At 44.6% G+C, this 21,338-nt stretch overlaps 1 protein-coding gene across 3 annotated transcripts in view; it reads right to left on the minus strand.

The window, feature by feature from the left end:
- PLEKHA2 (pleckstrin homology domain containing A2) overlaps positions 1–21,338 on the minus strand; it is a 105,616-nt gene that overhangs the window by 19,162 nt on the left and 65,116 nt on the right. For all 3 annotated transcript variants that reach the window (XM_077262265.1, XM_077262267.1, XM_077262268.1), the window contains 2 exons: positions 14,126–14,194; positions 11,109–11,179 (listed from right to left, as the gene is read on the minus strand). In XM_077262265.1, the coding sequence (XP_077118380.1) occupies positions 11,109–11,179; positions 14,126–14,194 (140 nt within the window). The remainder of the gene's footprint in view (positions 1–11,108; positions 11,180–14,125; positions 14,195–21,338) is intronic.

A 21,338-nucleotide genomic window follows, 5' to 3' on the forward strand; every position in this document is an offset into this window, starting at 1 on the left:
CAGGTATTGTTCACTCTCACACCTTGGTCGGCCATTGTTTACTTTGTACACATCACTAATATAATTAAGCTGTACTAATCCTATTAAATTGTACCAACCCTAAACTGCCATGAACATCAAAACATTATGGTTTAAACTTGTGAAAATCACAAAACTAAGGGTACTGTCACACAGTGCAATTTTGATCGCTACGACGGTACGATTCGTGACGTTCTAGCGATATCGTTACGATATCGCTGTGTCTGACACGCTACTGCGATCAGACACCACGCTGAGAATCGTACGTCGTAGCAGATCGTTTGGAACTTTCTTTCGTCGCTTGATCACCCGCTGACATCGCTGGATCGTTGTGTGTGACAGCGATCCAGCGATGTGTTCGCTTGTAACCAGGGTAAACATCGGGTAACTAAGCGCAGGGCCGCGCTTAGTAACCCGATGTTTACCCTGGTTACCATCGTAAACGTTAAAAAAACAAACAGTACATACTTACATTCCGGTGTCTGTCCTCCGGCGTCTCAGCTTCTCTGCACTGTGAGCGCCGGCCGGCCGGAAAGCGAGCACAGCGGTGACGTCTGACGTCAGACGTCACCGCTGTGCTTTCCGGCCGCTGTGCTTACACAGTGCAGAGAAGCTGAGACGCCGGAGGACAGACACCGGAATGTAAGTATGTACTGTTTGTTTTTTTAACGTTTACGATGGTAACCAGGGTAAACATCGGGTTACTAAGCGCAGCCCTGCGCTTAGTTACCCGATGTTTACCCTGGTTACCCGGGGACTTCGGCATCGCTCCAGCGCCGTGATTGCAAAGTGTGACCGCAGTCTACGACGCTGGAGCGATAATCATACGACGCTGCGACGTCACGGATCGTGCCGTCGTAGCGACGAAAATTGCACTGTGTGACAGTACCCTAAATGCTGTACCTCGTTTTTTTCACTAAAAATGCAGCAAAAACTGATACCTGTGATATTATACCAAAATAGGGTCATTATACCAGGATGGGGGACATTACACCAGGATGAGGGGTATTAAACCAGAATGGGGACATTATACCAGAATATGGTGATTATACCAGCATGGGGGACAATATACCAATATGCGGACATAACACCAGCATGGGGGACATTATACCAGGATGTAGATATTATACCAAAATAAGGTCAATATACTAGAATGTGAGCGAACATTATACCAGCATGGAGAACATTATACCAGGATGGGGGAATTATACCAGAATGGGAACATTGTACCTGAATGGGGAAGGGGGGGGGCATTATACCAGAATGGAGACATTATTCTAGAATAGGGACAATATACCAACATGAGTGACATTGACATTACAACAGGATGGGGGGACATTATACCAGAATGGGGAGATTATACCAGGATAGTGAGATTATATAAGAAGGGGAACATTACACCAGGATGGGGGATATTATACCAGGATGTGGGACATTATACCAGAATACCGACATTATACCAGGATGGTGGATATTATGCCAGGAAGGGGAACAGGTTGGGCGAAAATGTTATAGCATGGGGCCCAGGATGGGGGAAATTATTACAAGAAGGAGACAGGACAGGGACATTATTAAATAGGGGGCAAATACGTATGCCTTTACAAGATCTAGAAGGCTACAAGGGCCCAGACATCTGACTGACATGCAAGTGGGGTTCAGGTCCAAATTCTGCACTGGGGCCCATTGCACTCTTGTTACGCCACTGTGCAAAACTATATATCAATCTGCCCAGCCTCCCCTGCTCTATATTATGATGTCTGCAGATTGGACTGAATTTTTATGGTAACGGGTTCCCTTTAATCATGAGTACAGTATAGTAATAGTATTTATGTGTATTTATGCTAGCATTAATTTTGTGTACATTATGGTAGCATTATAGTGCATACTATAAACTAGCATCAATTATGTTTATAGTGTAGAAGTATTATTTAATAAAACTACTTACTAATGTATATAAGATGGCAGCATAGAAAATACTAGTAATAATTATGCGTACAGTATGGTAACATTTCTTTGTAGTGTATACTAGAATTAGCAATGTTCACATTATGGTAACATTATTTATGTGTACTATGTGCTAGAATTAAGGATTTGTACAATATAGAAGCATTATCTATGTGCTCTATATACTTGCATTAATTATGCCCACAGTATGCAGCATTATTTATGTGTATATATGGTATACTAGCATGTGTACAGTATGGTAGCATTTTTCATGTATACTTTTCCTAGCATCAATTATATTTACAGTATGGAAGCATTATTCAAGTATAAATTATGTGTACCGTATGATGACATTAATATGTGCACTAAATAGAAGCATTAATTATTTGCACAGTGTGTTATCACAAAGGCATTTAACCAATTTAAATGTGTATACACACTACCTATAAATGTTTGCATCAATGAACCTACCAAATGACAACATTGTGGATAATTTGTAATGCTAATGAAATCGTATTTATGGATATATCTACAGGTTTTATACCACAACACAGGGTAAGTAAAATATGCGTTATCTATGCACATAAATACATCATTTCTCCCTGTGCCAGTCTTCATCCAATGCGCTCTGCTAGACGTGACCTCATGAGGAAGGGAAGTAATTACGATGTTCCAGTAATTATGTTTACCAGCTGATACGTGATGGCTGTCCAGCTGTTGGGGTGAGTTGTATAAGACCGCATGGTGGGATGAGAGGGGGAGGTTAGGGATAAGACAGTGCCCGCTTCTGTATGTGCCATGCACACATTTCCACCATCCACATCCACACCTAATGTCGGAATGGTAGTGACTGGGCAGCACAGACACAGCTTACATGTCTGCTAGCTGAAATGGCTTTTTATGCTGCAGAGTTTTCACCTTTAATCTCTAGCAGACGTGTCAAACTCAAGGCCTGTGGGCCGAATCCAGCCACCATGTCATTCTATGCAGCCCACGAGATTGGAGCACACTTTAGCACTGATCTAACGGCTCCTGTATGGGGAAAGTGGAGAGACGGTCAGAGCAGTGTTGAAGTGTGCGCCGGATCGCAAATCTAAGATGGCACCTGCCCCCTGAGCTGGCACCATCCTCTCTACGAAGTACTGGATGCCTTCTACGTCAGCACTGCCAGGGCTTAGCAGTGAGGCAGAGCTGGCAATGTGATGCAATTTTGGAATCTGGGCGCCAGCACAAGGGGAAGGTGCCGTCTTTGTGTACGCCATGCATGCAGTACAAAAAGTGAACGCAGTTAGCCAGCACAAAAAGTGAACGTAGTCAGCCAGCACAAAAAGTGAACGCAGTCAGGCAGCACAAAAAGTGGATGCAGTCAGCCAACACAAAAAGTGAATGCAGTCAGCCAACACAAAAAGTGAACGCAGTCAACCAGCACAAAAAGTGAACGCAGTCAGCCAGCACAAAAAGTGAACGCAGTCAGCCAGCACAAAAAGTGAACGAGGTCAGCCAGCGCAAAAAGTAAAAGCAGTCAGCCAGCACTAAAAGTGAACACAGTCAGCCAGCACAAAAAGTGAACGCAGTCAGGCAGCACAAAAAATGAGCGCAGTCAGCCAACACAAAAAGTGAACGCAGTCAGCCAGCACAAAAAGTGAACGAGGTCAGCCAGCGCAAAAAGTAAAAGCAGTCAGCCAGCACTAAAAGTGAATGCAGTCAGCCAGCGCAAAAAATAAAAGCAGTCAGCTAGCACTAAAAGTGAATGCAGTCAGCCAGCGCAAAAAGTGAACGCAGTTAGCAGCACAAAAAGCAAAAGCAGTCAGCCAGCACTAAAAGTGAACGCAGTCAGCCAGCGCAAAAAGTGAACGCAGTCAGCCAGCGCAAAAAGTGAACGCAGTCAGCCAGCGCAAAAAGTGAACGCAGTCAGCCAGCACAAAAAGTGAACACAGTCAGCCAGCACAAAAAGTGAACGCAGTCAGGCAGCACAAAAAGTGAGCGCAGTCAGCCAGCAAAAAGAGTGAACGCAGTCAGCCAAAGCAAAAAAGTGAATGCAGTCAGCCAGCGCAAAAAGTGAATGCAGTCAGCCAGCGCAAAAAGTGAATGCAGTCAGCCAACGCAAAAAGTGAGCGCAGTCAGCCAGCACAAAAAAGTGAATGCAGTCAGCCAAAGCAAAAAAGTGAACGCAGTCAGCCAGCGCAAAAAGTGAATGCAGTCAGCCAGTGCAAAAAGTGAACATAGTGAGCCAACACAAAAAGTGAATGCAGTCAGCCAACACAAAAAGTGAACATAGTGAGCCAACACAAAAAGTGAACGTAGTCAGCCAGCGCAAAAAGTGAATGCAGTCAGCCAGCGCAAAAAGTGAACGCAGTCAGCCAGCGCAAAAAGTGAACATAGTCAGGCAGCACAAAAAGTAAAAGCAGTCAGCCAGCCCAAAAAGTGAACGCAGTCAGTCCCCACAAAAAAGTAAAGACAAAGATAGCTGTCAGCCAGCACTTTTGTGTGGTTCCATTTTTGAATCAGAGCAGACACAGCCAGTACTTAGCATAGGGAGCAGTCTATCTTGGGCTCTGAGGTCTGGCACAGCTTTTTAGCCCTACTACACAGGGATAGCACTCTTAGCTCTACTGCCCAGGGACAGCTCTCTTAGCCCTACTACGTGGGGACAGTGATTTTAACTTTGCTACCCAGGGACAGTTCTCTTAGCTGTACTAACAAGGTATAGCGCTCTTAGCCCTACTACCCAGGGACAGCAATCTCAGCTCTACTACCCAGGGACAGCGTTCTTAGCCCTACTACCCAGGGACAGCGTTCTTAGCCCTACTACACAGCTACAGCGCTCTTAGCCCTACTACCCAGGGACAGCACTCTTAGCTCGACTACCCAGGGACAGTTCTCTTAGCCCTAGTACCCCGGGACAGCTCTCTTAGCTCTACCACCCAGGGACAGCTCTCTTATTCCTACTACCCAGGGACAGCTCTTCTTAGCCCTACAACCCAGGGATAACGCTCTTAGCCCTACTACCCAGGGACAGCACTCATAGCCGTACTACTCAGGGAAAGCTCTCTCTGCCCTACTACCCAGGGATAGCTCTCTTAGCCCTACTACACAGGGACAGCTCTCTCTGCTCTACTACCCAGGGACAGCTCTCTCTGCCCTACTACCCAGGGACAGCTCTCTTTGTCCTACTACTCAGGGAACGCTCTCTTAGCCCTACTACCCAGAAACAGCTCTCTCCACCCTACTACCCAGGGACAGCTCTCTTAGCCCTACTACCCAGGGACAGCTCTCTCTGCTCTACTACCCAGGGACAGCTCTCTCCGCCGTACTACCCAGGGACAGCTCTCTTAGCCCTACTACTCAGGGACCGCTCTCTTAGCCCTACTACCCAGGGACAGCTCTCTGCCCTACTACCCAGGGACAGCTCTCTTAGCCCTACTACTCAGGGACCGCTCTATTAGCCCTACTACCCAGGGACAGCTCTCTCCGCGCTACTACCCAGGGACAGTTTTCTCCACCCTACTACCCAGGGACAGCTGTCTTAGCCCTACTACCCAGGGACAGAGCTCTTAGACTGTCATCAGGCTGTTCTTGAAGTATCTGACTTTGTTTTTCCCTCTACATAGTTCTTTGGAGGGGAATATTGTTGCCTTGCTATATGGAAGTGGAAGTGTAAAGTAAGAAAATGTAATTAAGCTATCCTGCATCTACAAACAACTAGCCTGCTTGCTTGTGGTTTCCAGGTAGCAGCAGCTTTTGTTTAATGGAAAAAAAAACAGCAAATGTTGAGAAACCAGAATATATTCTGTAAGGACTCGTTCAAGCTGATTTTTTTTTATTCCTATTTACATTTTTGGAGATTTTTTAAATTCTTTTGCATTTTGTTACATGCATTACTCCTGCCAATTTTCAGGCACTATAGAAAAGTCTATGGCTTATAAACCACGAAAAAAATCCCCAAAAAAACCTAACCCCCCAAAAGTCACTAAATTATAGGTAGCACATTTTATATGGCACTACAGGCTGGAAAGCGACATCCGGGCACAAAAGAAAAATGACAAAAATCCATGAACCTTTGTCAGAAAAAAAGTGCTTTTTTCTTTTAACAAAAAAAAAAAAAGACGTTTGTGAATCCAGCCTAAAAATTCAAGAATAAATCATAAGACTAGCTGAGATTCAAGTTAATTAATAACAGAATATTTCATACTTGTAAAAGGTTAAATGGGTGTTCCCAAGATCCTATCCTAATATGTAGTAGATGTAACAATAATAATATTAGCAAATATCTTCAATTAGAAATGTTGTATAGTTCTGCTGATTTGCCATGTCTCTTTCCTCATGTGCAGGAATTGCAGGTCCTTAGGTATCCATGGTTACGCCACTGATACTGACAGCTAGTTGCTATTGGTCGTAACCATGGATATTTAAGATATTTAAGGTCCTGCAATGCCTGCACATGAAGAAAGAGATATAGCGAATCAGAAGAACTATACTACATTTCTAATTGGAGGTTTTTGCTAATATTATTATTATTATTATTATTACATGTACTACATATTGGGATAGGATAGCAGATGGGAATAGCCCTTTAAGTGAATTTGACCTGTAATTTGCAAAATTTGCCACTAGGGGGAGCTGATTTTAAAGTAAAGTATCACACAGCAGAAAATAAAAACTGACAGCGCGGAAGAAATGCTGCAACCTTGTCATGCAGAGTTTAGAAACAACCCACCCCCCAGCGATAATTAAATGATGGTCAATCTTAAGGATATGGCATCACTTACTGAGATACTAAAACCCCTTTAAACTTCATAAATAGCAGATGCAGAAGATATTAAAAGGTTATTCCCAAAATTACAAGTCACCCCCGAGAATGGGGCTCTATAGCCCTGTCTTGAACGGAGAAGGGGTGCACACACTTAGCCTCCAGTCATTGTCAATGGGACTGCCAGAAGAGCCGAATACAGAGCTCTGCTATTTCCAAACAGTTCCATAAACACCTAAGTATAATCTCCGCATAAGACCATGAAGGAAATAATAGCAAAAGCACCAAAAAACTACCTTCACATAAGGCCAGTAAAACACATATAAACTTTATTAACCATAATAAAAACAATAATCAGTATTGGGTATATAGCCACAGCACAGGCAAAATGGTGGGAAACCCTGGCAAAAGCTACAATAATAGTGGTATAATAGTCATTCCATAATATAACAAACTATGTGCAAATGTGCCATGTGACCATGTACAAACATGCAAGTAGAAATGAACAGAAAAATAGTACAAGTGTATAATTCAACAAAGTAATAGCATGATAATTACCAATGGAGCGCTCCTGGGGACCCACCACACCCGACGCGCGTTTTGCACTGAAATGCTTCGTCCAAACAGTTCCATAGACAATGAATGGAGCACAGCTTTATTAACATTACAGGGCTACAGAGCTTCATTCTCGAGGTTCCAGAGCCCAAATCTCGGGATTGCTGGGGGTCTCGGTGGTCCGATCCTCAGCTTTCACAAAATTATCCTCTATCTTATGAACAGGGGATAACTTTTGATTTTGGGATTAACCCTTTAGCTATTAAAAGGGTTTGTCCCTCTAAATACATTTATCGCCTATGCAGAGGATAGCTGGGGGTCCAACTGCAGGGACCCTCACTGACGTAGGATGGTGCTGCACGTGTGAGCACCGGGTCATCATTCAGAGTCCCATAGAAGAGCAAGATTTATCGGCACATTGAGATCCATCAACAGCAGATAACCTGGTTGCTGATGGTTTCCAGAGAACTGCAAATTTTCCACAAAGCACAGAAATAATGAAAGAAAATATTTAATGAGGGGGACATATTTGTTGCCCAATATGCAGATAAGCTGATAAATGCCGTACTTGGTGACGCGGTGTGAAGGGACTGATAACGGGGGTGTGGGGGGTCACGGTTTGGATGTTAGGTGCGGCCCGGCGGTCTATCACATTGCTGAAGGTTAGGAGTGTGAGTGATACAGAAAAGTGATGAAACTCAGATAAAGACATCCTGTGTGCTGTGGTTTCCTCCACTGTCACAGCCGCTGTCACAGCCGGGCTCCGCTCTCTGCAGGGGAGAGCTACTCTCTAATCGTAATGAATCTCTGACTTTAGTAACTATCTACAATGTGCGACTAGAGATAAGACTGTAATGTGCACACCGAGGAAGGCAGAGCCCAGAGCAAAATCTGTACCAGGGCCCCCAGATTTACCATTTATAACACTGGGGTATTCTTACGTGGCAGAGGGTCCTTAGGGTCCCCCGAGACACCAGGGCCAGGCTGCTATAATTGCTACCATTCTCTATGGCTACCCTCTTGTACCTAATATCCTTTACTAAGAACTAGATGGAAAGTCTGACCGCAGATTCCGACTACACAGAGCTTGTTTGTAGTCTGTTACCATGGAAACACATACGATATTTGTAACCAAAGCTTATTACTATTGAAAAATTTTAAAAAATTGCTTGGAAAAAGGCAAAAATTTGACACTATTGGATTCTAGTAAAAATTTGCAAAGAATTACCCTCACTTGCCATGAAAAGTAAACACAAACGCAATACTGAAGGTATAATATATCTGTAAGCTGCGGCACTAGATGCTCTTAGTTAATATATAACTAATTTTCCTCATTATGTCCTACAGCAATAAAAAAAAAGTAAATATATGTCTAAGGAGGAATATTATTGCCCCCCACATCTCTTCCGGTGCTTGTGCACGTGAAACAAGATTTAGGGAAAAGCCAGAACTCTGCCTTCTACACCGTGTTCCACATTATTATGCAAATTGGATTTTTAAGTGTCATAAAGATTTAATTGTTTTGTTTTTCAAATAAACTCGTGGATGGTTTTGTGTCTCAGGGCTCAATGGATCACTGAAATCAATCTTAAACATGTGATAATTAGTTTTCCAGGTGATTCTAATTAAAGGAAAACTACTTAAAAATGATGTTCCACATTATTAAGCAGACCACAGGTTTCAAGTAACATGGGAAATAAAAAGGATCTCTCTGCTGGCGAAAAGCATCAAATCCTGCAATGCCTTGGTCAAGGGATGAAAACATTAGCTATTTCACGAAAACTTAAGAGTGACCATCATATTGTGAAGAGATTTGTGACTGAAACAGAGCACAGACAGAGTTCATGCAGATAAAGGTGAAATGAGGAAGGTTTCTGCCAGACAAATTCATTGGATTAAGAGAGCAGCTGCCAAAATACCATTACAAAGCAGCAAACAGTTATTTAAAGCTGCTGGTACCTCTGGAGTCCCTCAAACCTCAAGGTGTAGGATCCTTCAAAGGCTTGCTGTGGTGCATAAACCTACTATTCGGCCACTCCTAAACAGTGTTCACAAGCAGAAACGGTTGTAGTGGGCCCAGACATACATGAAGACTAATTTCCAAACAGTCTTGTGTACTGATGAGTTTCGAGCAACACTGGATGGTCCAGATGGATGGAGTAGTGGATGGTTGGTGGATGGCCACCACGTCCCAACAAGGCTGCGACATCAGCAAGGAGGTGGAGGAGTCATGTTTTGGCCCGGAATCATGGGGAAACAGCTGGTAGGGCCCTTTAAGGTTCCTGAAGGTGTGAAAATGACCTCTGCAAAGTATATAGAGTTTCTGACTGACAACTTTCTTCCATGGTCTAAAAATCAGAAACGTGCCTTCAGGAGCAAAATCATCTTCATGCTGACAATGCCCCATCTCATGCTGCAAAGAATACCTCTGAGTCATTGGCTGCTATGGGCATAAAAGGAGATAAACTCATGGTGTGACCACCATCTTCCCCTGTCCTCAACCCTATAGAGAACCTTTGGAGTATCATCAAGCAAAAGATCTATGAGGGTGGGAGGCAGTTCACATCCAAACAGCAGCTCTGGGAGGCTATTCTGACTTCATGCAAAGAAATACAAGCAGAAACTCTCCAAATACTCACAAGTTCAATGGATGCAAGAATGTGAAGGTGATATCAAAGAAGGGTTCCTATATTAACATGTAACTTGGCCTGTTAGGATGTTTTGGAGTTAAATAGCTTTTTTGTTCAGTGAATGTGACCTCCTAACGCTGCAAACTCCACAAATGAGCATTTTCAGTTCTTTAAAACAAATCAAATGTTTAGAAATTCTACTGTGCATAATAATTTGGAACAGTGCATTGTGAGTTTTTATTCATTTTGGAGATTATACTGTTATCATGGGGAGGTTTCTTCAATAAAATTCGATGTATAATCTAACGGGTGATGACTTTTATTAGACTGACTGTCATTTGCACCGACCATTTAGGAAAATCCGAGAAAAATATAATTTGCATAATAATTTGGAGCATGGTGTATGGAGACTGTAATAACGGAAGAAGAAAGCGCAATAGTGTCCTAGCTGATAACCGCAGGTATGTTAGTGGGGATTACTTGCTCACCTGATAAGGTTGTGAATCCCACACAACTACAGAGCCACGGGTCGCAAAACCACAAGAGAACTGTAGAGAAATATTAGGTGTTTTTTCTGCGCTGCTGCAAGAATCCCTCAGGAAAGATCCAGGACACACAATGATGGAAGTACTGCAGTTTTATTATCCACATGTTTCAAAGTTATCAAACTTCTTCTTCCTGGATCCTTCCTGCGGGATTCCACCAGCTGCGCAGAAAAAACACCTAATATTGCTCTACAGCAGACCTGGGCAAGGTGTGGCCCGCAGGCTGCCTCAGTCCGACACAGCGGTGGGACTGGGCACCAGAGATCCACGGGCCGCACGCATGGTGCTGGCTATGGCGGTAACATGCTGCACATAGGGAGGCTGTGTGGGGCTCATACGATATACAGAAGGGGCTGTACTCGGGTTCAAACGATATATAGGGGGATGTCAGTCTACTTAATTCTGCTCAATATTAAGTGATACAATTAATATAATTAGCAATAATATAATAATTATAATATATCAATATTAATATTGAGTAGAATGAATTTCGGCGCATTGATTCGACCCTCCACAACCTTCACGGTCTCTCATGTAGCCCCTCGGGAAAATTAATTGCCCACCCCTGCTCTACAGTTTTCTATAGAGACTGGGCACATTAAACCTGTCCCTCTCTATAGCCCAGGAGGTTTTCTGATATTGGGTGACCGAATATTCATTACTTACCCAGATTTAACAAGACATTCATGTGTCTTCAAAATATCCCTAAGATGTATGCAGCGCAGGGGCTCCCGATCCTAATGAGAGAAGATAAAGAATTCAGAACTGGCCTCTGGAATATAGAGATTTACAAAACCCAGGGAGCGAGCGCCGCTCCTCTCCACATTGTAGTCTTCAAATGAAACGTTCACGTTTAAAAAAAAAAAAAAATTCAAATCACAAATGACATTATATTATATTGTGGCCCAGGGAGAAGCTCCATATCCCGTGCAGACGGCCATAACTGAGTAATGAAATACTGACTGCCTGCAGCCACCTCGGGGCAAGCTGACTGTGTACCACCCTGTTAAGTGCAGTAAACTGGAAGCTCCTATGTTCCCCCTATGGTGACCTCAGGCTGACAAAGTGTCATCCCTTCTTAACGAAAATGTAAACCTAAAAATTAAATGATGTTAACATGCAGACATTTACTTTAAAGGCAATCTGTCACCCCCCATCTTCCAAAAAAACCCCGGTGATTTAAACTACTTATAGAGTCCTGTAGGGGATTTAGTCCCTATAAAACTCATATTGTCTTTAGTGGGACATAAAAATGATTTTATTTCATATGTAAATGAGTACTTCTCGGTGCACCCTTGCATTGGCCAATGTCCTGGTGCACTGTTTTACCATCTCAATCAACATACTGCGCAACCCCCATTATGTTGATTGATAGCGTTCGCTTACCCAGAGCGAGCACTGCCTGAATTGAGTGCCCAGCCCTGCACATCTGCACTGACACTGCAGGAGCCGAGCGAACACACACGGTGTCAGTGCAGACACGCTCTCATCCCTCTCTCCTGTCTACATCGGCCGGCCACTACTGTGTGATTCTGTGTGCAGCGAGCGGCTGCAGACAGGAGAGAGGGATGAGATCCAGCGTGCACTGACACTGTGTCTGCGCACTCAGCTCCATTAGTGTCAGTGCGGACATGATCACATCCCGCTCTCCTGTCTACATCGGCCGGCCACTACTGTGTGATTCTGTGTGCAGCGAGCGGCTGCAGACAGGACAGAGGGATGAGATCCAGTGTGCACTGACACTGTGTCTGCGCACTCAGCTCCATTAGTGTCAGTGCAGACACGCTCTCATCTCGCTCTCCTGTCTACATCGGCCGGCCACTACTGTGTGATTCTGTGCTGAGCAAGCAGCCGCAGACAGGAGAGAGGGATGAGATCCAGCATGCACTGACACTGTGTCTGTGCACTCAGCTCCATTAGTGTCAGTGCGGACATGCTCTCATCCCGCTCTCCTGTCTACTTCAGCCGGCCACTAATGTGTGATTCTGTGATGAGCAAGTGGCCGCAGACAGGAGAGAGGGATGAGATCCAGCGTGCACTGACACTGTCTGTGCGCTCAATTCCATTAGTGTCAGTGCGGACGTGCTCTCATCCCTTTCTGCTGTAGACGACAGCTGCCCTCTGCTGCGTGATTCAGTAGACGGATAAAGGCAAGAGGGAGTGATGTAAGCAAACCAGCACTGACACTGTGTGTGTGCGCTTGTTTCCTTCAGTATCAGTACAGACAGGCTCTCATCCCTCTCTCCTGTCTACACCGGCTGATCCCTACCATGTGATTTTGTGTGCAACAACAAGCTGCAGACAGGAGAGAGGGATGAGACTGATCCAGCACTGACACTGTGTGTGTGCGCTTGTTTCCTTCAGTATTAGTACAGACATGCTCTCATCTCTCTCTCCTGTCTACACCGGCCGATCGCTACCATGTGATTCTGTGTGCAACAAGAGGCTGCAGACAGGAGAGAGGGATGAGATTGATCCAGCACTGACACTGTCTGTGCGCTTGGTTCCTGCAGTGTGAGCGCGGACATGCTCTAATCACTCTCTCCTGTCGACGGCAGCCATCCGTGCAGACAGGAGAGAGGGATGAAAACATGGCAGCACTGACTCCGTTTATGTGAGTTTAGCTCCTTCAGAGTCAGTGCTGCCATGCTCTCATCCCTCTCTCCTATCTACATTGGCCGGCCGTTACTGTGTGATCCTGTTCATAACAAGCGGCTGCAGACAAGAGAGAGGGATGAAAGTGCACCAGCACTGACACTGTGTGCTCGCGCGCTTAGTTAGTTAACGCAATGTCAGGGGAAATGTACAGGACCAGGGATTCAATTCAGGCAGTGCTTGCTCTGTGGAAGTGAGTGCAGTCATTAACATAACGGGAGTATGTCATTTTAATGAAAGGAGCAAAAGAGTGCACTCAGACCTTGGTCACACCAAGGAACCCTCATCTACATATTGAATAAAACTGTTTTTCTGTCCAACTAAAGAAGCAAAATCTACAAGGTAAGAGTTTTATAGTGGCTAAGTTGCCTGTAAGATTGATTAAGTCGCAGAAAACCCTGGGAAATGAGGACAGGCAGATAACAGTACCTATAGTGCTGGCAGAATGTTGATGAAGACGCACCGCTGGCTCAAAAAGAGCGATTGGCAAGTTCAAGACTATGAGAATTGTGACAATTCCTGTATATATTGCATGAATATGAGAACCAAAAGTAGTTTTATCTTGTGTGAAATGACCGAAACGAGATCATGTTTTTCCACAGATTTTGTGCGAAGTGACAAGTGAGATTTACAATCTTGGAAATAGGGTATTTTCATTTTGTCTACATTTTCAATGGAAAAAAACGGATTCAATAAAGGCGCCATCCAGTTTTAAAGGATCCATTGCAATTATTATTATATGAAATCAGAAAAACAAGTGTGCATTCTTCTGGAAATAGTGCCACTCGGGCCCATAGGCAGTGCCTGGTATTACAACTCAGACCAAGTCTCTTTAAGACAGATTTTCTTTAAGCCATAAGGGCCCTGGTTGACTCCAATGGGCACTGGAAAATAAAAAAGTTGAAGCAAGCAGGTAGGGAGGAGTGAACTCTCCGGGGGTACAAGCATTGAGCCTTACGCCCTAGGACTGGGTGTATGGTTATATGGTCTCTTCTGCGTAAGGTTCACTGTAAAGAAGAAATAATTACCGTTTCACATTTGTAGTAGCTAATATTAAACGCGTTCAAGACAAAGAATCTTCTCTTCCAGTTTTTCCTCTGTAAAATAATAAAAAAAAGAACATAATTTAACCCAAAAATCTATAAAACTAAGAACAAAACTTCATCTTGGGTATCTCTTAGAAAATATTACAGGGGTTTGCCTATGCCCCTTCCACAGGATCAGTGATGAATAGATCACCTCTAGGGATCCCACTGCTGGGATCTACTCCAATCATAAGAACAGGGGTCCTGTGTGCTCTATTCAACAACACTAGGGTCGCTGACTACAGGATTGACGTAGAGAGACCGGGACTGACATAGTGAGCTCGGACCTGACGGATAGAGCCCGGACCTGACGGATAGAGCCCGGGACTGACGTAGAGAGCCCGGGACTGACGTAGAGAGCCCGGGACTGACGTAGAGAGCCCGGGACTGACGGAGAGAGCCCGGGACTGACGTAGAGAGCCCGGGACTGACGGAGAGAGCCCGGGACTGACGGAGAGAGCCCGGGACTGACGGAGAGAGCCCCCAGACTGATGGAGAGAGAGCCCCGGACTGACGGAGAGAGGCCCAGATTCACGGAGAGAGAGCCCCGGACTGACGGAGAGAGCCCCAGACTGATGGAGAGAGAGCCCCAGACTGACGGAGAGAGGCCCAGATTCACGGAGAGAGAGCCCCGGACTGACGGAGAGAGCCCCGGACTGACGTAGAGAGCCCGGGACTGACGGAGAGAGGCCCGGATTCACGGAGAGAGAACCCTGTACTGACGGAGAGAGCCTCGGACTGACGGAGAGAGCCCCGGACTGGCGGAGAGAGCCCCGGACTGGCGGAGAGATCCCCGGACTGGCGGAGAGAGCCCCGGACTGGCGGAGAGAGCCGTCAATGCGCCATTTAAAGGGCCTCGAGCTCTCCCATTATATACGGTGTAGGATCACCTCTCAGGATACAGTACGTATGGCGCGGCTATACCTCTCTGTGATAGATCGGGCAGCAGATCTCTCATTTTTTCCCATTCACACTACCGGCTTTGTATCTTCTTCAACCACGAAAATTAACCACAGGAAAGAAGGCAGGAAGGTTTGACATTAGACGAACCCTTCCAGAAGCCACAAGTGACTGATCTCTCACCGTGGAACGTATTCACCCCCCCCCCACCCCGTCTCTGCCTTCTCTTAGGCCGGTTTCACACGTCAGTGGCTCCGGTACGTGAGGTATCAGTTTTCTCACGTACCGGAGACACTCACTCACGTAGACATATTAAAATCAATGTGTCTCTGCACATATCAGTGTGTTTTCACGGACCGTGTGTCCGTTTGAAAAACACGGAGACATGTCAGTGTTCGTGGGAGCGCACGGATCACACGGACCCATTAAAGTCAAAGGGTCCATGTAAAACACGTACCGCACATGGATGCTGTCCGTGTGCTGTCCGTGTGCCGTGCAGCAGACAGCGCTAAAGTAAGCGCTGTCCCCCCAGCGTGGTGCTGAAGCCACCATTAATTTCTTCTCTTCAGCAGCGTTCGCTGGAGTGAAGAAATGAAAAATCATTGTTTTTTGTTTTTTTTGGTGGTTGAAATAAAGATCTTTGTCACCACCCCCCTCCCACATTGAGGAATATGCGGCTTCACCCCTATGGGAGGTGGAGCCGCATATTCATCACTGTAATGAGCGGCACCACGTGACCGCTCATACAGGAGAAGCTGCAGCGCTGAGAGGAAGCATTGAGGTTGCTGGGTGAGTATTTTATTTCCAGCGGGCGGGTGCACAGGGGGTGGGAGGGGGTGGTGACAGGGTACTTTATTTTAAACCGCAAAAAAAAAAAAAAAGTTTTTTAATTTCTTCACTCCAGCGAACGCTGCTGGAGAGAAGAAATGAATGGCGGCTTCAGCACCACACGCTGGGGGGACAGCGCTTACTGTAGCGCTGTCTCCTGCACGGCACACGGACGGCACATGGACAGCATCCGTGTGCGGTACGTGTTTTACACGGACCCATTGACTTTAATGGGTCCGTGTGATCCGTGCGCTCCCACGAACACTGACATGTCTCCGTGTTTTTCAAACAGACACACGGTGCGTGAAAACACACTGACATGTGCAGAGACACATTGATTTTAATGTGTCTACGTGTGTCAGTGTCTTCGGTACGTGAGAAAACTGACACCTCACGTACCGGAGCCACTGACGTGTGAAACCGGTCTAAAAGGGTTGTCCATCTTTGGGAGACTTTATTTATTTATTTAACTTAAATGCATGTGTTTCGGGCTAAAAATCATTTTTGCGATTCGGTGTCAGTAATAATTTTGCACCACTTGGTTTTTACAGGCTCTTTTATTCTCTGCAAAATTCAACTTTGGTGTGGTCTGTGGACATAAATCAACTGAGAAGAGATCTGAAAAATCCAGGCAAAAGAGCTAAAACTTCCCCTTGAGACCAGTATTGCGGACTCACTGAAGATTCCCAGTTAACTCATTCTGCAGCCAGCAGTAATCGGTGCAACACAGAGGCTACAGAAGGCAAACTGTGCAAAATATTTAATGACCCCCAATTGCAAAAATAATTCATAGCTCAAATTACAAGCATATAAATTTAAAAAAATAAAATATTTTTAGTATTGGACAACCCCTTTAAACAGACCAGAGGATGGAGTATAACTGGCAGTGAGCTATGGGGAAAAACATGCAAATTTGCTATCTAGTGCCAACTAGTGGCTGTATCTATGCCTGCAAGTCCATGTCTGACCTTAGACATCTTGCGAGGCTCGCTAGGTTATGTTCCCACCAGGTTTTAACGCCTCTATTAACACATACGTCAGGTAAAACGCCCAAAGTTATGTTAAATGGAGACTCTGACCAACGCCAAACTGTGGCATCCATCACACATAGACTGCCATGTAAAAAAAATAAATAAATTATTAGACAGATACATTTTTTTTACTGGATCCTGTGGGCAGGGAAAACACAGACTATGAAATTCCATATGTATATGTATAATATGTATCCCATGTAAATATATATATATATATATATATATATATATATATATATATATATATAGTACAGCAGTGGGTATGGAAAGTATTCAGACCCGTTTACATTTTTCCCTCTTTGTCTCATTGCAGCCATTTCGTAAATTCATAAAAGCTCATTTTTTCTCATTAATGTACACTCTGCGCCCCATCTTGAATGCAAAAAATAGAAATGTAGACATTTTTGCAAATGTATTAAAAAAGAAAAACTGAACTATCACATGGTCATAAGTATTCAGACCCTTTGCTCAGACACTCATATTTAAATCACATGCTGTCCATTTCCTTGTGATCCTCCTTGAGATGGTTCTACTCCTTCATTGGAGTCCAGCTGTGTATAATTAAACTGATAGGACTTGATTTGGAAAGGCACACACCTGTCTATATAAGACCTCACAGCTCACAGTGCATGTCAGACCAAATGAGAATCATGAGGTCAAAGGAACTGGCCAAGGAGCTCAGAGACAGAATTGTGGCAAGGCACAGATCTGGCCAAGGTTTCTGCAGTACTCAAGGTTCCTAAGAGCACAGTGGCCTCCATAATCCTTAAATGGAAGGAGTTTGGGACCACTAGATGTCCTCCTAGACCTGGACGTCCAGCTAAACTGAGCAATCGTGGGAGAAAAGCCTTGGTGAGAGGTAAAGAAGAACCCCAAGATCACTGTGGCTGAGCTCCAGAGATGCAGTAGGGAGATGGGACAAAGATCCACAAAGTCAACTATCACTGCAGCCTCCACCAGTAGGGCCTTTATGGCAGAGTGGCCCGACGGAAGCCTCTCCTCAGTGCAAGACATATGAAAGCTGCATAGCGTTTGCTAAAAAACACATGAAGCACTCCCAGACTATGAGAAATAAGATTCTCTGGTCTGATGAGATGGATATACCTTTTTGGTGATAATTCCAAGCGGTATGTGTGGAGAAAACCAGGCACTGCTTATCACCTGCCCAATACAATCCCAACAATGAAACATGGTGGTGGCAGCATCATGCTATGGGGGTGTTTTCCAGCTGCAGGGACAGGACGACTGGTTGTCATTGAAGGAAACATGAATGCGGCCAAGTACAGAGATATCCTGGATGAAAATCTCTTCCAGAGTGCTCTGGACCTCAGACTTGGCCGAAGGTTCACCTTCCAACAAGACAATGACCCTAAGCACACAGCTAAAATAACAAAGGAGTGGCTTCAGAACAACTCTGTGACCATTCTTGACTGGCCCAGCCAGAGCCCTGACCTAAACCCAATTGAGCATCTCTGGAGAGACCTGAACATGGCTGTCCACCAACGTTCACCATCCAACCTGACGGAACTGGAGAGGATCTGCAAGGAAGAATGGCAGAGGATCCCCAAATCCAGGTGTGAAAAACTTGTTGCATCATTCCCAAGAAGACTCATGGCTGTACTAGCTCAAAAGGTGCTTCTACTCAATACTGAGCAAAGGGTCTGAATACTTATGACCATGTGATATTTCAGTTTTTCTTTTTTAATAAATTTGCAAAAAGTTCTACATTTGTTTTTTTCAGTCAAGATGGGGTGCAGAGTGTACATTAATGAGAAAAAATAAACTTTTTTGAATTTACCAAATGGCTGCAATGAAACAAAGAGTGAAAAATTTAAAGCGGTCTGAATACTTTCCGTACCCACTGTATATACTAATGTATACTGGTCAGACAGAAACCAAAGGCATTTTCATTTTTTGACCTCCGTATGACAACATAACCCTAGTGACACGTTGGTTCTTGCATCGAGAGTTTTCGTAGCATACACGCTAACTGTAGGCCATGTGTGAATATAGCCTTATAGGGTTGGACATGGTGTTACAGGAGAGATACCAATACAAGGAGAGAGAGTCATGGATGCTATAACTGTAGTCCTCGTTGTGCCAGGCCAGGCGATCAGACAGATATGGATGCTCTAACGTCAGGTTCACGTTGTGCCATGCCTGGTGGTCAGACAGTTATGGATGCTATAACTTCAGTCCAAGGTGTGCCAGGCCTTACCTCTATGAGCACGTACATTCTCTTTAATGATCACCAATCACTTGCCATAAATAGGTGTTTTTTTATCTGGTGTAAATGCCACTGTTCTCCCGAATCCGGTGTCATTTTTCTTTTGTTCCTGCGCCTCTCCATTCCTGAGATATGGCCCCCTCTTTACTGTATGTAAATGTAGGTTAGTTATCTAACTGGGAGTGGTCCTCAAGAAGAGAAGGATGGCGGACACGCCCACTTTGCCAACAAGACTTGTTTTACATACAGGGAACAGGAGGCCATATTTCAGGAATAGAGAGATGCAGGAACTAAAGAAAAACAGCGCCTGATTTAGGAGAACAGCGGCATTCACACCAGGTTAAAAAAATGATATATTCATGGCAAGTGAAAGACCCTTTAAGTCCCCCATTGTTTGCAGATACATGCCACCCATGAAGCATTCTGTCAGTGTCACACAGTCGAGCTTTGAAGAACCACATAGCTCCTATATATCCGATCCCATGACCGCACGCTCACCTGAGCTCCAGGGCGTTGTCACTGAAATACCTGGCCGCTCGCCCTCAGAACCAGAACAAATGAATGGAATATTTGAGCAGCTATTATCACCCATAGGGGGTCATTAACATTCCAATGTAAATTACTCCTTTTTTATTTTTTAATTACAGTTGTGATCTAATTAGGTCCCAGATGAAGATACATCAGCATATAGTGAAATTGTAAAAACAGGGACCAGTGCTGAGCCATAGAGGTCTTAAGGACGTGAGAGCTGATAAATTGGCACACATGTCCATTACATCCACTAGTGGCTCAACATTTGTATACAGCTGTCCCCATTCTCCTACAGTGCTTTCCCTATTACACCGATTCAGGCAAGAGTTTATCAATATCGTTGAATTGAAAACTTGAAATAGTGGTCTCATGAGGGTAACTCCTATCTGCATGTACAATAAGAGACCCCCTCTATCAACCAGAATGGGGGGCTGCTGTGTATGACATGTTCTTGTTCTGGAGGACTCAAGCCGTCCTTGTATTACAAAGACGGCCATTAATCTGAATGGCTACCATGTAATACCACATTTTACCTCTAGTGGCCACTGCAGGAAAAATACTTTGCTGGCCAGAGTTGCAGAATCTGGTGCGCTCAGTCGATCCCTTCCAATCATGCACCCACCACAACCTATAAGATATCCTTTGTGGGTGTACATGTCCTATTGGGACCCCTACTACCCTCTATCAACCTGAATTGGGGGGGGCTTGTATTACAAGGATGTCAAGAAATCTGAATGCCTGCCATGTAATACCACATTTACCCTGTAGAGGCCACTGCAGGGAAAATGAATGGCTGGCCAAGAGCAGGATCTGGGGCGATCAGCGGATCACCCTGGAGGATGCATTATGGAAGGGGATGTCTCTGATGAGATCACCATTATGGCAACAGGAATCTCAAGGTTATGGCAACTCGTACAGGACAAAATGTCGCCATTCAGACGTCATCCAAGTGTCAGCTGGAAAGCTGTCTGTTTTCTCTGCATGTATATCATTATGTATTCTCCAGCCTAATAACACACCAGTAATGGGAGAGAACCAGTCAGGAAGGAATGTGGCCTTTTAAATTTTAACATTCATTAATTTACATTAATGACATTACTGAGCTGATTAATCAACAGGCGTGAGCACAAGGTTTATAATTCCCAAATGCTCACTTTCACTGGTGTAAACCTGCTGTTCTCCGGAATTCAATGTCAAGATGCTCCAGTGATGGCTTACCTGGCCAAATGCAGCCTTACAGCACCCATATTATCCTGCCTTACAGTGCCAGAATAATACCGCCACACACAGCTAAATAGTATAATACTGTGATGCTTCACTGTGCCAGAATAATACCGCCACACACAGCTAAATAGTATAATACTGTGATGCTTCACTGTGCCAGAATAATACCACCACACACAGCTAAATAGTATAATACTGTGATGCTTCACAGTGCCAGAATAATACCGCCACACACAGCTAAATAGTATAATACTGTAATGCTTTACAGTGCCAGAATAATACCGCCACACACAGCTAAATAGTATAATACTGTGATGCTTCACAGTGCCAGAATAATACCACCACACACAGCTAAATGGTATAATACTGTAATGCTTCACAGTGCCAGAATAATACCGCCACACACAGCTAA

The sequence above is a fragment of the Ranitomeya variabilis genome, chromosome 5 (genome assembly GCF_051348905.1).
Source record: "Ranitomeya variabilis isolate aRanVar5 chromosome 5, aRanVar5.hap1, whole genome shotgun sequence".
In the NCBI taxonomy this organism is placed as follows: Eukaryota; Metazoa; Chordata; class Amphibia; order Anura; family Dendrobatidae; genus Ranitomeya; species Ranitomeya variabilis.